Source organism: Symsagittifera roscoffensis, chromosome 2 (assembly GCF_963678635.1).
Source record: "Symsagittifera roscoffensis chromosome 2, txSymRosc1.1, whole genome shotgun sequence".
Lineage (NCBI taxonomy): Eukaryota > Metazoa > Xenacoelomorpha > Acoela > Convolutidae > Symsagittifera > Symsagittifera roscoffensis.
Window position 1 is genome coordinate 80,125,589 of NC_087063.1, and position 17,288 is coordinate 80,142,876.

The 17,288-nt window shown below is 34.0% G+C and overlaps 1 protein-coding gene across 1 annotated transcript; it reads left to right on the top strand.

The window, feature by feature from the left end:
• Positions 1–835: 835 nt before the first annotated feature.
• Positions 836–2,555, top strand: LOC134840605 (recombining binding protein suppressor of hairless-like). Its single transcript, XM_063856532.1, has one exon. It carries the CDS (start codon positions 853–855, stop codon positions 2,545–2,547), a length of 1,695 nt encoding a protein of 564 aa, XP_063712602.1. The 5' UTR covers positions 836–852; the 3' UTR covers positions 2,548–2,555.
• The last annotated feature ends 14,733 nt before the right edge of the window (positions 2,556–17,288 follow it).

Here is a 17,288-nt window from a genome sequence, read left to right on the forward strand (position 1 = left end):
TATCAGAGCAAAATTCATTTCCGTGCGGTTAAAATCAATTAGATAATCAATATTGGTTTTTGCCGAAGCACTGGCTCGTGTTTCATCACTTGGACAAAAAAACCTCCAATCCATATGAAATGATGATGGATTCCAACTTTCTCTCTTATTTGTTCAATTATTTTATTTTATAATCAACCATTAAAAGTATTTAGTTAGAGACAGAAAGTTCATTATCAATGTTCCAAGTAAGATGTTCAAGAAACTCAATAAAATTCGCTCTGCCTTAGTTATAACATAAGTTTATTAACATTCTTTCCTTACTGGCACGGTTAAAATTTGATTTGCATTCAATCCACAGACGCATATTTTTCGATATTAAACAAGTTTAAATCGTCTATCAATTTTGGGGACAATTTAACTGGTATATAATAAAATGTCACCACTTTTTTCCATCACCGTCATATTTCTGTCATATCTAAACATAACATGTGTATGAGGTTCAAGATTCCATAAGTTGACATCATCTTCTTTCTTAATCCACGCTTCTGAAATCCCCAAAACGTTTTTTTTTCACCTATGTAGCACAAAATTTTCCGACCAGTCGTGCACAGTAACCGGTTCTTAAGCCACGCTTCTGAAATCCCCTAAACTGTTTTTTTTCACCTATCTAGCACAAAATTTTCCGACCAGTCGTGCACATTAATCGGCTATCCTATTTTGTGTTTTCTTGCTTTTCAAAGCTCCCTCTGGCCATTTTTTGGTTGTTGTTGCGAAGTGCACCATTTGCTCTGAGTGAAGTTATAAGTATTAGGTATATGTGCTATGTTGTGAGTGTAATCTGGGAGTGTAGGATTGCTTGATTTCAGTTGCATGATAGTACTAGAACTCGACACGATAGCTTCAAAAGTGGCGTTTGACTTATATGATTGCCATCGGATGGCAAGCTTGTCAAATCCCAAAATGATTTCAAATATGGGATCTGAAAATGTTAACACAGACTTCGCAAACAGTCTTCAGTTTCACAACATTTTACATCCGCACTTAAATTCAAATACAATTGCGGCACCTAACTCACTTCGAAACCACATTCAAGTTCCGTATTCAAATCAGAGCAACATTAAACAAGAGGCGCATGGACAAAATCATGCACAAGCAGATCCTTACCAGAAAAACTTTTCAGCCGAAAAAGAGCTTTCCTATACCTGCGATAAAGTAATGACTTCTGAGATAATGCTCAATTTCTTACAGCACAAGACTTATAACAGTGTTTCTGTGAATGCTCCACGAGTTGCTCAGAAATCTTACGGAAGTGAAAAGCGGTTTCTTTGTCCGCCCCCTGCTATAGTGTATGACCTAAAGGAGTACTCGAGGATTCGAAACAAAGAAAGAACTGACTCTGAAAACACAGAAGAGCAATCAGATGGCAATAAAATTTTAGGAGCAGTATTCATAAAGCAGTTACCTCAAAATACGATACCAGTTCAATCTACTTCTCTGGCTGATGGGCAGACTCTTAAGAACCTGTATGTCTCAGATTCAGACCATGTGAAAGATTTCAAAGTGCAGTTAAAATTGGTCTATAACCAAATACACGATCTTGGATCATACTTCAGTACCGATATAAAAGTCATTTCGAAGCCATCAAAAAAGAAACAAACTCAAAAGTCTAATGATCTATGCATTGAATCTGGATCTAAAATAGCACTTTTCAACAGATTAAGATCGCAGAATGTGAACACACGATACTTGGTGGCTGACCAGCAACAAATGAACGTGAAAGCGAGTTCCAAAATGTGGGGAATTTTCTATATTCATCTGGTAGATGATGAAGAAGACGAGGGCGATGAATTCTGCAGTCTACCGGGCAATATCCAGTACGGATCTCACGTCAAGCTAGTGTGTGCTGAAAACGGAATGGCGCTTCCCAGATTGGTGATCCGCAAAGTTGATAAACAAAGCGCGTTTTTGGATTGCGTAGAAGTTGTATCACAGCTACACAAGTGTGCATTTAGTTTTGCTACTAATTTCTACCTCAGTTTAAGTCATGATCAGATAATAAGAAGCGAAGCTACCAAAACGGGCGATCAGTATATTGACCTGCTTACAGACAATGCAATTTGGACAATCATAAGTGCAGATTCGAACGAAGTTCGGTTCCACGAAGCCTTAGGACCAACGCCGTATCCGATTTCTCCTGCGCCTCAGATTCATGATTGGGAGATTGCCAGATGTGGCCTTGCTAATGACGACGATGACAGTTATAGACTGATTCTGAAAGGCGAAAGCTTTCATCACCAGATGTCAATTTGGTTCAACTCTGTGCCTTCTAGAAGTGTCTTGGTTTCGGCGAATCATATCGAGTGCATCATCCCTCCGATATCAGACTTCACATCCAATAATAACTTTGTGGACGGCAAATATCTAACGGTAGAGATTTTCATAGTGAGAAATGATGGCGTGATTTTTCACACCGGAAAAAGTTTCACGTACAATCCGTCGGACCATTGCTACGCAGACGGAGTTCTTCACCCTTTGCCTTTCAAGACTTTCGACAACGATGACTGAACTCAAAACTAGTATTTAGAAACTTAATACTTTAAATTGCAATCTATTTATTTTGCTATCACTCGAAGCTACTTTCAAAACAAATGGATTATTTTCAATATGTGTCATTTTGCAGATTACGTATCAAATGGCTTAATTTCAAAATTGCATAAAAAATGAAGATGCTTCCAAATGGCGTAAATTTTATGCATTAAATGCAAGTATAAGTTTTTTGAAAGAAACTTTGTTACTAAGATCTTAAAAAGGCTGTAATTGTCAATTCAGTTGTTGACTGAAAAATAATCTGACAAATGGCTTTCAGAATTCAACTTTAAATTATATTTTCTGTGTTGAAAAGTTTCTTGTGATCAATTTTTCTAGCAAAAATGCCAGCCAATATTTATTTGTATACAGTTCCAGACTCTGTTTCAAGTTTTCTATCTATTATTGCCATTTGGGAAAAATTTCATGTTAGGCCATCTTTGGGAGTTATGCCATCTGTGAAGCCACTTTGTTTGTATGAGATCTATATTGCAGTTACTGTTTTAATCGACTGCTAAGGAAAAAATGAAAAGACTTTTTTGCTTATACTGATTTCATATGAAGTTTATCATAAGATGAGTCATTGTTCTCCGTCGCATCTTCGCTACATCAATTGATTTCCGAGTTAGTTCAGATTCAAAGTTTCTTCTATAATTATTCTTTGAGATCTAGACTATGGCTAGCCCTCGAAATCTTTAATATTTAAATTCGTAGGTTAACGCATCAGATATTTTATACATTTCGTAGTTTGATGTCTTAATTTATTGCAAATCTATTTGAGCAATTGATTTGATCGACTTAAAGCTACAACGCCTTTGAGTTTCATTGAAGTATCCTTCGTTGCATTGATTTGTGACCTTAATATTTGCAGAGATAAATTTAGCCTTTCAGTATTTCTTTTCACGAACTTCAATGGGGGCCCCGTCTTTGTATATGGTAATGTTTCCCACCTCAAATACCCAAATTGTTTATTCAGTTTAGTACCTGAAAGTTACTGAGAAAATGAGATCAAATGTGTGATTGTTTAACTATGTTTCTACAAAATTTAAATCCGGAAAAGTTTGATCTACGAAAAAAAATATCATGCGTTTAGAAATTCAGAAAGTTTTTCAGCAAAACTCAGAAAATATCAATTTATTTAAAATTAATAAATGATATTATCATATTGCTCTTCTGGTGTTGCTATCAAAATTAAATTATCAAGAATTTTTTTGGTGAAAAAAAGCGGTATACAGCATTGAAATAACCTTAACCGTTGAAATGAGCAAGTCTACTGCGACCTCTGATCACATTCTACGACCTTAAAATTTGCTGTCAGAATGGTCGAATTGTTGTGTAAATTGGCTTCTGGCTCATTATTTTCATTCTAACACTGCTACGCTTTTGCACATGTATTTGACGAATGTATTCACAAAAAACAAAGAAAGGAAAATCATTGAGCGTTTTCCGACCTGTAAAAGACAGAAACTTTGTCTTCTTTTTTACTTTTTTCCTCGCCAAATCAGGTACATCCGGGTATTTGAAACGACTTAAAGTTATTTCGACTCCAAAAAGACTTTTCAATGTGGAGAAAAATCTGTGGTATGTTATGCCTAATTACACTAGCCAGCGTAGTGTATTAGTTCGATCCTTCTTTCAGCCAACAAGCTAATTCGTGAATAAAAATGTGCTCGGCTGTTTTTCCTAACCCCCCCCCCCCCCACCTCCCACGAGCATCAATTTTATGGTGTATTGATTGGTTAATTGGTCTTATAAGGTTAATTAATGGTCTTATTAATCTGTCTGTGTGTCACTTTGAATAGCAATCGAATTTTGTTCACATCAGTTTGTACTGGGGAATTTTGCAGGTGGGGAAAAGAAGACCCAATTGCTCATTTGTGGGCACTATCGAGTCTGGTAAAAGGTCCATAAAATAACTTTTTTTTTGGTAAAAGGTCGGTCCCCGTCTACACGGTACTATTTTTAGCTTGCCAATTGTTTTCAGAGGCTAAAATGGCTGAATCGAATTGTATGACGTGTGAACAAACTCTTCCGAACATAAAACTGTATCGTTGCCAGACTTGTACAGAAAAACAAGACGAAGCTTCTAACCTCGAATTTCTCTGTGAAGGGTGCTTATTTCCTCACATTCGAAAAGAACATTTGGTACTAGATTCAAAAGGAGACGAACCACTGATTTGTTCCAAACACAATATGATATGCTTAGAGTTTTGCAAAGATTGTGATACTCCGTTTTGTTGCAAATGTTTTGGAAATCACGTCAACCACGAAGTTCAATGCTTGGACACAAAACTTTCGGATATCAAAAAAAAGATGTTCGAATTACTAACAGATTTAGAGATGAAGGAGAAGCCTCTGAGAAGTAAACAGAAAGCTTTATCGGAAACTGTCTGCAAGAATGACGCAGATGCAAAATTGGTGTGCGATTTTATTCGAAGTGAGTGTAAAAAATTGGAAGAAGGTCTTGTGATGGATGTGGAAAAGCATGCAAAGGTGAAAGTTGAGCATGAAAAAACTGTTTTCAAATCGTGTGAAGAAATATGTAACATGCAGGCGTGCATACGGAATGCGCTGAGTCAATCGAATCCGAAACTTATCCAAAATTACCCATCTGCTTACAACAAGATCAAAATGTACGAGCTTGATTATAATAACACTATGCTGGTTGAAGAGCAAGCTATTTCTTTTCCTCTACAAGAGATGTTAAGTCTGAAATTTGAGGAGCTAAGAAAAAGCGTGAAAAATGTGATGAGAACTGTTCAAAAAAATGAAACAGATGATATTGTTGTGGCAATGAACGGTTTTGTTTATCGTGTTTGCAGTACTGATTCTGGTGAAATTGAAGTTTCTAGTTTCATGGCAAGCGAGCAATCTAAACGCGTAAAAGGGCAAAAAAATTCTGTCCACTTTAAAACTCACCGCACATTTAAGACGAGCCAAAATGGTACTTTGACTAACATTTTTCCGATAGAAGACAATTTGGTTGTACTCTTCAGTGACGAAACAGCAAAACTTTTCTGTAGTGATTCTTCTCTGGTAAGCCCTGTTAGATACCCAGATTGCAAACATTTTCTATGGCCATACTCGAATGATGAGCTGGAGACTATAATAGACTGGTGCTTTTGGAATCCTCAAAAAAATCGAGTTTGCTTTTCGCACGAAGAAGACTTGGGTTTCAACTGCACAGAGATGCCAAAAGTTCGTATGAGCAGTAGTTGCTGGTATATTTTGTGCTTCATTGAGGAGACTGAAAAACGGGTTGTTCACGTGGACTTGGATGAAGACTCAATAATCGAAATCGGACAAGAAGTGCACAAGTTGCCTTCCATTGATTCTATTTCGTGTCCTGGTTTCAATGAGATTATGTTTTGGTCAGTTTTCTCGAAATCGTTATCTATGTTACGGAGGGAGCAGGGCGAAACCGTGTTTTATCTGCTCCGCCAAGTTTCTTGGCATAATGAATTGGATTTATTTAAATGCTCATGGTCACTCCCAGTGGAAGGTAAACGCAAGATCGAATACTCTTTTTTGCCCGCAATTAAAGAACTGAATGGAGAAAATAAACTAACCGAGCAGAAGTATGTTTTTGCTGCCTGGGATCAATATAGACCGGGTCTTCAAAAACTGATTGATGAAACGACTCAGCCTCCTAATACTAAACCTTAAAATATGGTTCTGCTCTGAGCTCACGCTGCTATAGTGATATGAGTTGCTTTTTTTTACGTACAAAAATTCTATATATGGTTGATGTACTTAAATTCAAGCTTTCAGATGACATTTTTATCAGTTGTATCAGTTTCGATGCCCAGTGAATTATGCACAAAGGGACTAAATTTCTGAGCTCAAAATCTTTTATTTAAATTAAAAGAGTGAGCTTCTACGTTTTGAACTAAGTGAAATCATCATTTGAACTGTGATTACAGAATTGTAGCAAAAGAAAAAATCCTTGTTGTCCTTCTTTCACAAATGTTTCGATCGCTTCTGTTTGAAGTGTGTCAAACGTCAAACGTGTTTTCGTGATTTCAGTTTCTAATGAGGAAAACATTGATCGCGGTTGGAATTTAAATACTTCCAATTTTTCGGAGAATAGGAAATATGAAACTTTTTCTTCTCTAGTATAACCCATATCAAGTGTTTTTGTATCGCAAATGGCGCAATGCTGCGTGTAGCCTCTGTTTACAATGTTGAAAATTACTTTAAAAGTCCGTGCTGCGGTAGCTACGACTTTTCAAAAAGCTTCTGAAATTAATGAACGCCTTTTTCTAATTTTCCTGGAGTTACACGTAATTGCGATTGAAGAGTTTTAGCTGAAACTTGTTTTTTTTTGGTTTATTGAACAGTCTCTGCTCAAAAAATGTATGCTTCTCATTTTGCTAGCCAGTCATAAAAAGACATGTGCAAGAATATCTTTAGAATCCTTGAGCGGGAAATATTGTTAGAATCCTTGACAAAAGGCTATCCTATGTCGTGAGAGTCTTTGAACAGAGGTCGGTCATGGTCAAACACTTGAGCATTCGTGATATAGAGGTTTATAGATGGGACTTGAAATGCCGAGAATAATTTATCTGAGATGCAATAAGTTTGTTCGAGTTTTTTGGTGTCCATTTTTTTTGGACTGCTGTATTTTCGTGTTTTTTTTATATCTGTTAAATTAAGTCAAATGTCAATTCGGAAGTTTCAGGGCAGTCATTTTTTGCGCATGGTTCGCATTTTTTCTTTTGTAAACCTATTCATTTTTTGGCTTCTTGCTATAACTTGTTAAGGTTTGTTGGTTTTTGCGGCTCATTTTCAACCTTTTGTCTGACCACCAGAACTTCTAAGTTTTCGATTTTTGCCTCAGTATAACCCGTTTTAGTTATTCAAATTTATTAACAATACAGCTCAACATTTTGATTTTACGTTTTGTTCTTGTAAAGATGTCAAAAATGAATATAACCTAAAAATTTTGCGACTTTATGGTTCCCGTTTCTTCTTTTTTGGATATTTTCCGGTTGGTTTTTTTCCTAATTGAGAGGTTTTAATTCTCAGTCAAGTGGACGATAAGTTTTTAATTTGAATTTTTTTTTGTTTTATCTCAATTTGTGGCTTCATTGTTTCGTCCGAAAGTCTGTCGGTTGATTTTGCTTTTTCAATTCTTCCTTTCTGCTGAGAAGTTAACTGTAATTTATGACGAATGCAGATTGATTTTTCAAAAAAAATCTATATCTTTTTCAGCTGGCGTTTCACTTGGCACATTTTTATGAAGTCCCTATGTTAAAACGCCAATTTATATTGTTACATTGAAAATGTTTTCTGAAGTCAACGTTTTCAAATATTGTTTACGTTTGCTGAAGTACTTCCTTTTCCATGTGAACAACTGAACGAAAATTTCCAAGGTAATTCACCCAGACATGCAACGTCTACCGTTTTTAGCACACATCTGCTTGAGCGCGTATGCTTTAACTCATGTAACTTCATGCAAAGTTTATGCTAAGTTTTTCGTTTATGCAGTGTTTCTCGTTTTTCGTTTTTAAAATAGCCAGAAAAGCAGCCCCATGTTGGCGTACTGACAGATTGTTCCATGGGTTGCGAATCTGGTTTGCGAATCAGATTTATCAAACAACGCTTCACAAAATTAGATTCATTATAATTTCACAAACGTTGAAATTTTCGACACTAGGGTGGGCTGATTGAAGTTTTTCTAGAGGTTTCAGATGTGGCCTTCAATCACGACTGCGTGAATGTTTTTAGTTTGTGAGATATTTCGTTTTTTTGTTTTAAAAAAACTTAGATTGAAAAAATAATCACTTAGTTTTTAAACATATGGTGTTATGTTATCAGGCCATTCCCGGAGATCGCAACTATGGCCTCTAATCGTGGCTGCTCAAAATTTTTTGGTATCCGAGCTGTAACGATTTTAATGCTTTTCGAAAACTTCCATTGATTTTTTAAAAATAAAGTTCCATTTGATTTACATTAATGCAGTATCAAATTCTCTATCAAATTTTTGATGGCAGAAAATATTATACGTACGGGACCAATGAAAATGGTAAGCTAAGGTGAATAACTCAAACAAGAATATACTATTGATTACAAAAAATAAACTATTCAATTGTCACGTTCGACAATCTGTTTGAAGCACTGTAGATGCGAATCACACGCAAGGTTACTTTATGCAGTTAGATTTGCAAAGTAAGGTTTTCTGTAGGATTTAAAATATATTTTTACTCTTCATTTTGGTTTTTTTGGGATTTCAAAGTTTGAAGTGCTTCAATTTTGTTGTTGCTTAATCGCTTGTTTGGTGACGAATTGAATAGTTTTTCTACTAGAGTTTTCGCTCAAGTTTAGCATACTCCGAGTTTTATGTTAGATTTGGAACCGTTTTTGTTTTTACACTTCAAATTTCTGATGAAATGTTTGGCTCAGATATTTTTTGAGCATGACTTCATTGTAAATTGCCATTTCATTCAGTTATTTCAATCGCAGCAAATCAACTCTTAATTTGTTTATTGCCTTTTTCTGCTTTTCTATTTGTTTTTATTGTTCAAGTTTTTTTTGGCTTACATGGTTTCAGCTGATGTTATATCCGTGTACTTGCTTCATAATGCGTTTTGGAAAGGTCAATTTTCAATATTTTCAGCGCTCAAATTTTTTTCGACTTAACGGACAACCCAATCACTTTATGCTAAGTTGATTTTCTTTTCAGTATTTATTTAACAATGGTAATTGTGTTTCTCTGCCTCCTTCCTCAAGTTGAACCGCAATCCAAACAAAAGTAAAAAAATTTATTCGATTTTTTTTTAAATTTGTTTTTGATTCAGTGGTTTTTGTCCTACTTTTTTCGGCTAGCTGCCTTGCTATTTTTGTTTTTTGTTGAAAGTGGCGCGAAGATCCTCTTCGCCTCAGTGGATTTCTGAGTTTTTTCTTAAATCATAAATAATTTTATTATGGCAGTGATGTGAGTTCCTTCTTCTCCACAAGTTTTAAATCTCTAATGTTCATGGCAATGACAAGTCGCTGTACTAGCGAAGAAATTACGTTGATACGATAGTCTAATTAGCAAAACAAAATGAGTATTTGAAGCTGATTTTTTTTTGTTTCCGCGATGATAACTGACCGAGTAATTAATAATCCACAAAAAAACTTGAATGATTTTTAGGGTCCGAATTGGATATTAGTTTTTTGAACTTTCCCTAATTGGGTTAGTTTTTTTAAAAAAGGAGGGGTCAACCTTAAATTTTTTCTTGCAAATCAAAGAGATGAATTTTTTCTTAAAATTCAAAAACATTTAAACACACTTCGATTTCCTTGTTCAAGGATGTTTTTCAACTTTCTGCTCATGGGTTTTTGAGTTTCCTTAGTGCATGGATTTTTTTTCCGATTTTCTGTTAACTATTTTCTTTGGCTGCACTTGCGATATCAAATGTCTTGCAATAGGGGAGCAGAAATTTTCCTTAAAAATTGTACAAATTTTGTAATAAATTGAGTGTTGTTTGTCATGCAATCGCTCACTGTATTACATCTGCCCAATTAGAAGTTATGGTGAAGCACCGAGGCGGAAGTGGTTCGGTTATCTAGTTTCATCCACATCTCTACCTTCTCTACACACTTTGCCGATTGTTATTTTTTCTACTTGTTTTAATTTAGAATATCGAGCTGTTTGCCTTTGCTATCGGCAAAGTTTTTAAGCTAATTCACTGGCACTATTAGGATAAAAAGATGTCGTTAAAACTTCTGCAATTAGATTTTTTGTCCGCAGAATTCGTTAGTTCGCTTTATTCGCATGTCATATTCCTGCTTGATTTTTTTTTGCGCGTTTACCATAGAGGTCACGCGCATGAGAAGGCAAAGGTCGTATTTCAGTCCGGTCAGAAACCTACTTTTTTGGAAATGGAAAATTTATCAGTTGAAAATTTCAGTCAACGATCTTAAAATCGAGTCTGCTTATTTTATGTCCGATTAAATTCCACAGCATGGATTTTTCTTCTATATGAAATTGTAATTACGGGTAAATGAGTTCCAATAACTTTTGCCCGAAGTCTTTTGAAAAGTCTTGAGAATTATCTGTAAAAATATCGTTTGAAATTTTTGTTTCTTGCTTTTCGTTTAAAATTTAGCCCCAGAAGTCAATGATTAGACCAAAATGTCTTGAACTCTTTGAATTTATGTTTTTTTTTCTGATTACAGAGTTTTGACAAAAGATCTCATTTTTTTCCTGGCACAAATGTTTCCATGGTTTGTTTTTTACCTTGCGATAAGTAAGTGTTTTGCAACTGGGTACTAGACTTTTTTTCGTTAATAACTTTGGTCACGATGTACATTACGAAGCAAGTTCGAAATGATAAATTTACACAAAAGCATCTTGTGTTTTGCCTACGTAGGTCTATAGCTTGCTATTTTTTTGAATGATTTTTTTTACTAAAAACGATTCGGCTGTTTTTCAGCTTATTAAGTGTCGGCTTTAACTCTGGTGGCTTATTTATTCAATGTTTTTTTTTTGTTTCCCGTGAATTTTTGATATTGATTCAACTCTGACAAGATATGTTTAAAATTTTCAACTCACTTCATCGATCTTCTTTGAAAAAGGTTAGAAAAAATTGGACAATTTTTTTCCGATTTTATTGAATTTTCACTAAAACTTTGTTCGGATATTTTTCTCGATACCTCTTTAGTGGCCTGCTGTTCTTATAATTTTTTTGGCGAAGGATACTGAAGTCCTGAGTTTATTTGCAGTTTTCTTGGTATAATTTTCAATCAGTTTTTTTTTTGGTGGTTTCTAGCCTGTATCATTTTGGAGAACGATAATTTTTCTAAGGAAGTGACTCGTTTTTATGAGGCCTTTAGTGCTATCAGATCACTAATTAACTTTTCATTTTTCGCGCATAATTTTCAAGTTACTTAGTTCAAAATAACAATTTTTTTTCGCTGTTTGTTTCTAGTACACTTTATGTTTTCCTCATGTTGTGTGTAGTATTTTTTTCCTTCGTTGCAATCCAATTGTAAGCAAGTTAGTGCAATTTAGATGTGTTGTTTTAATATCTATCAAAACTTTTTGAAAGCGAAAAAAAATTAATTAGACTACAGTTTTTTGCCAGCATTTTTCTTTTTGATATATATATTTTTTCATCTTAGTTTGTTTGCACTTAGTTCAGATCAACTTTTCGTCTTGATTTCTAGTGATGTCTTGGATATTTGGTTGCTATTCGACTCAAATTCATGGCACATCGAATTGTTGACAAAAAATTCAAAGTTTCTCAACTTTTTATGCTTTCAAAAATCCCACGTTTGGTTTTTTGCCCATTTATCCCTATTTTGTCTGCATGGTTACCGCTTGGTAATTTTTCATGCTATTTTAATGGTCGCGGTTGTTTTTTGTCATCGGTTTTCATCAAAATGAGTTTCAGTTTGAGACAAACATGAAATTTCGGGTGTTTTTTGGCGTGTTTCAGTTTTTTTTATGATTCGGTGGCTTTCTGTATCGCAAAAGGTGCGAAACTCAGCTAAAAACTTCGCCTCTATGTTGAAGCTCAACTTCACTTTTGATTTTGTTGTTGATTTTGTAAAAGAGTGTTAATGATTTCAGAGTATACTAAAGAATTGGCTTAGTGAGGTTTTTGTTGAACTAATAAAACGTTTTGAAATTTTATCTTTTCTGCCAAAATTACACATAGGTTTTGTTTTGTATTACAAAACGTACGAAATACACTTAAAATTGCTTTTACGAATCCGCGCTGCGTTTTTTGAATTTTCATAAAGCAGAAAACTTCATAAAGTTTTTTTTTTCTAATAGTCCTTCTTCACCTTATTGAGCTTTAAAGTTTAGATAGAAATTTCTTTTTATAATGGATAATGTACGGGAGATTTTTTGGCCCAAATTTTTGAAAATTTTTTTCTCATTCTACTACTGGCAGTCAAAAAGCAACTACTGAGACTGTGTGTTAAGCAAAAGCGTTGCAAAGGGCTATCTTTCATTCACAATCCTTGATCAGAAGTTAATCATAATCGAATAATTGCGCGTTCGAGGCTACCGCAGTGCAAAACCATTCGTGCTAAAGTGGTAGGGGGTTTTGAGAAACTGATTATGCTTTTTTTCTCAAGAAAGGTTTCAATTTTGATGCTATAATATTGTTTTAGTCTTTATGATGCTAAAACTGTTGGGATTACTTTAAATTTTTTGAGAACTTGCTCATTTCGGCTGTGACTATAAGCTATGTAACTTTTTGCTTTATGTTTTTACTGGAATAGACCTATCTGGGGGAAATGAAATTGATCAAATTCAGTAAAAAAAAAGTGAAAATAAAAAATTTATAACCTATTTTTTAAAGTCTAAGGGTTTTGCTTTGGTTTGGCCCATTTTAATTTTTCAAAGTCTACTATCAACACAGCTTAGTAATTTGTATGCAAGATTTGGTCTTGCATAAATAACAGATTTTTTAAAGAAATATCAGCAGAGAGTTCCCGCATTTTGTTTATGGCTTAATGGCGATCGTTTAATAAAAGTCGATGATCGTAGTTCAGACTCTTTTATAATAGGTCGTGATGATTTTTTTTCCAGTTTTTTGTTTCAGGAAAAGTCTATTCAGGCTCAAATGTACTTTTTCGCGGTTGGCTTTTCATTTATTTCTAAATTCAAATCATTTCCTTTGTTCAAATGAAGGCAAACCCCACGATCAAACAGCGAAAGTGTAAAGGTCAGGAAAAAACATGATCGACTTCAAAATTGATCAGAAATGGAATTTATTAATCAGATTTCCCAGCGCATAATTTTCAAGTTACTTAGTTCAAAATAACAATTTTTTTTCGCTGTTTGTTTCTAGTACACTTTGTTTTCCTCATGTTGTGTGTAGTATTTTTTTCCTTCGTTGCAATCCAATTGTAAGCAAGTTAGTGCAATTTAGATGTGTTGTTTTAATATCTATCAAAACTTTTTGAAAGCGAAAAAAAATTAAATAGACTACAGTTTTTTGCCAGCATTTTTCTTTTTGATATATATATTTTTTTCATCTTAGTTTGTTTGCACTTAGTTCAGATCAACTTTTCGTCTTGATTTCTAGTGATGTCCTGGATATTTGGTAGCTATTCGACTCAAATTCATGGCACATCAAATTGCTGACAAAAAATTCAAAGTTTCTCAACTTTTTATGCTTTCAAAAATCCCACGTTTGGTTTTTTGCCCATTTATCCCTATTTTGTCTGCATGGTTACCGCTTGGTAATTTTTCATGCTATTTTAATGGTCGCGGTTGTTTTTTGTCGTCGGTTTTCATCAAAATGAGTTTCAGTTTGAGACAAACATGAAATTTCGGGTGTTTTTTGGCGTGTTTCAGTTTTTTATGATTCGGTGGCTTTCTGTATCGCAAAAGGTGCGAAACTCAGCTAAAAACTTCGCCTCTATGTTGAAGCTCAACTTCACTTTTGATTTTGTTGTTGATTTTGTAAAAGAGTGTTAATGATTTCAGAGTATACTAAAGAATTGGCTTAGTGAGGTTTTTGTTGAACTAATAAAACGTTTTGAAATTTTATCTTTTCTGCCAAAATTACACATAGGTTTTGTTTTGTATTACAAAACGTACGAAATACACTTAAAATTGCTTTTACGAATCCGCGCTGCGTTTTTTGAATTTTCATAAAGCAGAAAACTTCATAAAGTTTTTTTTTCTAATAGTCCTTCTTCACCTTATTGAGCTTTAAAGTTTAGATAGAAATTTCTTTTTATAATGGATAATGTACGGGAGATTTTTTGGCCCAAATTTTTGAAAATTTTTTTCTCATTCTACTACTGGCAGTCAAAAAGCAACTACTGAGACTGTGTGTTAAGCAAAAGCGTTGCAAAGGGCTATCTTTCATTCACAATCCTTGATCAGAAGTTAATCATAATCGAATAATTGCGCGTTCGAGGCTACCGCAGTGCAAAACCATTCGTGCTAAAGTGGAAGGGGATTTTGAGAAACTGATTATGCTTTTTTTCTCAAGAAAGGTTTCAGTTTTGATGCTATAATATTGTTTTAGTCTTTATGATGCTAAAACTGTTGGGATTACTTTAAATTTTTTGAGAACTTGCTCATTTCGGCTGTGACTATAAGCTATGTAACTTTTTGCTTTATGTTTTTACTGGAATAGACCTATCTGGGGGAAATGAAATTGATCAAATTCAGTAAAAAAAAATGAAAATAAAAAATTTATAACCTATTTTTTAAAGTCTAAGGGTTTTGCTTTGGTTTGGCCCATTTTAATTTTTCAAAGTCTACTATCAACACAGCTTAGTAATTTGTATGCAAGATTTGTTCTTGCATAAATAACAGATTTTTTAAAGAAATATCAGCAGAGAGTTCCCGCATTTTGTTTATGGCTTAATGGCGTTCGTTTAATAAAAGTCGATGATCGTAGTTCAGACTCTATTATAATAGGTCGTGATGATTTTTTTCCAGTTTTTTGTTTCAGGAAAAGTCTATTCAGGCTCAAATGTACTTTTTCGCGGTTGGCTTTTCATTTATTTCTAAGTTCAAATCATTTCCTTTGTTCAAATGAAGGCAAACCCCACGATCAAACAGCGAAAGTGTAAAGGTCAGGAAAAAACATGATCGACTTCAAAATTGATCAGAAATGGAATTTATTAATCAGATTTCCCAGCATAGAAAAATTTTATTTATTGATCCAGTTTTCTCAAATTGGGTTGAATATTATAAAAAAAATGCCAATCGTAAATTGATCTGAAAATTCAAAAAGCCTTGAAATTTGAAAAGTTTTCAAAAAAAAGTGTTTTTTTTTTGTTTATTTGCATTCCTTGACTCTTTTCCAACTGTCTGTGGCTGTATTTTTTCGTCTCTTCTACCGTTTGATTTTTCTGTGAATATTGTCTTTAAATCATTTGAGTGGTTTCTTCGTAGTTCAGATTGTTCCGATAACCTTAAAGAATGCCAGTAAATGTCAAGTTTGGTATCAATGAAACCATTTTCTGCCATTATTCGGATTCTAAAAGTTTTAACTACAAATTTTTATAGCAGTCTGTGACCTCGTCATTTTCTTTACTACAATTTTAACCATTGTTACCACTCATTATAGCGTTGTCTCTTTCAATGGAGTCAATCCTAGAAAAAAAGAGGAATTTGGACAAGAAAATTTAGTTTTTTTTTTCGTTGTTTTTTAAGAAATTTTCTAAGTTTTTAAATGTTTTTTAATTTAGTCTCTTATTTCGGCGTGGTCGGAACATTCTGTGCTACTTGCTACTTGCTCAGTAATCATTATTTTTGTCAATTTTATTTATGGTGGCTGCTTAAAGTTTCATGTGAGTCTCAAATCATGAACAATTCTGTTCTGCGGTTTTTTTGGAAAGGATATTCTGATTAGAAATGAAATACAAGAAACAAATTTGAATAAAATTTATCCAATTTACTGCAAATTGAGAGAGGACAGACAAAGGGCTTCAAAAATGCCCACTATGAGTATGCCCTTCAAAAGATAAACGCGTTAATGGTAAACGTGTTTATCTTTTCAAGGGCATACTCATAGTGGGCATTTTTGACGCCCTTTGTCTGTCCTCTCTAAATTTGCAGTAAATTCAATATATTTTATTCAAATTTGTTTCTTGAATTGTATTGAAACGTAATTGATTTTGATTACAGATTTAGAGGAATAAATTTTTCTTCTTCTTAAATACGAAAAATTATAACCGATTATAGATGTGCTATTTGCATAGCAAACACTAGTTAGCAAGACAAGATTTGGATTCTTGGTCTACCAAAAGAACCATCTCGTTCTCAGAGCCTTTCTTTATGACGTGCTTAAGTTTTCAACGTAGTCATCAACATTAACCGGTTCGCACCTACATGGTTAGACATTTTGAGGATTTATGATAAATGTGCGGTTGGTTTTAACTCATTCATTAAAATGATTATGTATAAATGGGATATTACAGATATTATTGAATTGGATCTTGAATCTTTAACTCATTCTTTCAAATTTTTCAACTGTTTAAAAATGATTATGGAAAATGGGATATTAGAGAAAGTCTAGAAATGAATCATGATTTGGAAGTAGATCGTATCGAAGTGGAAGTAATTAGTGTAGAAGTGAATCATGATTTTCAGACACTGCGTTTACACCGTCATATAGCGCGATTTAGCGGTTTTTTTTGCTATTTTTTTGAAGTAATCACTTTCTCAAATCTTGTTGGCTTTCGAGGTGTGTTTTGTTTTTATTTTTTATTTTCAACAACTCAAATAAAGAACTAATAAAACTTGAAATTAACTCTCAACCATATGGAGAGGTGCTATAGGGTTGCAATTCTGCCCTTTAAATATTGACTGCTCAAATTGTTTTGATTTTCGATATGGCGTTTGAAAACTTAGATTGGAAAAAAAGCAGCCAAACTTGAATTTTTCAACACTATAGTGGGGCGCTGTCAAAGTACACTCAGAGGTTGCAAATCTGGCGTCCAAGTATGACTGCTCAAATTTTTTCCAAAAAACTTAGATAGAAAAAACTAACCAAACTTGAAATTCTAAACCTCATAGTGGGGCGCTGTCATTACTCATAAGATGCAAATCTGACGTCCAAGTATGACTGCTCAAATCTTTCTGGTTTTCGAGATATCGCATTTTTTTGTATTAAAAAAAATTCAAAAAGCTTAAATTTATAAAAATTAAACGATTTTGAAATTGTCAACCTTATAGTAGGGTGCTGTCAGGGTAGACTCAAGGGTTGCAGTTTCTCCAAATTTGACTGCGCAAACTTTTTAAGTTT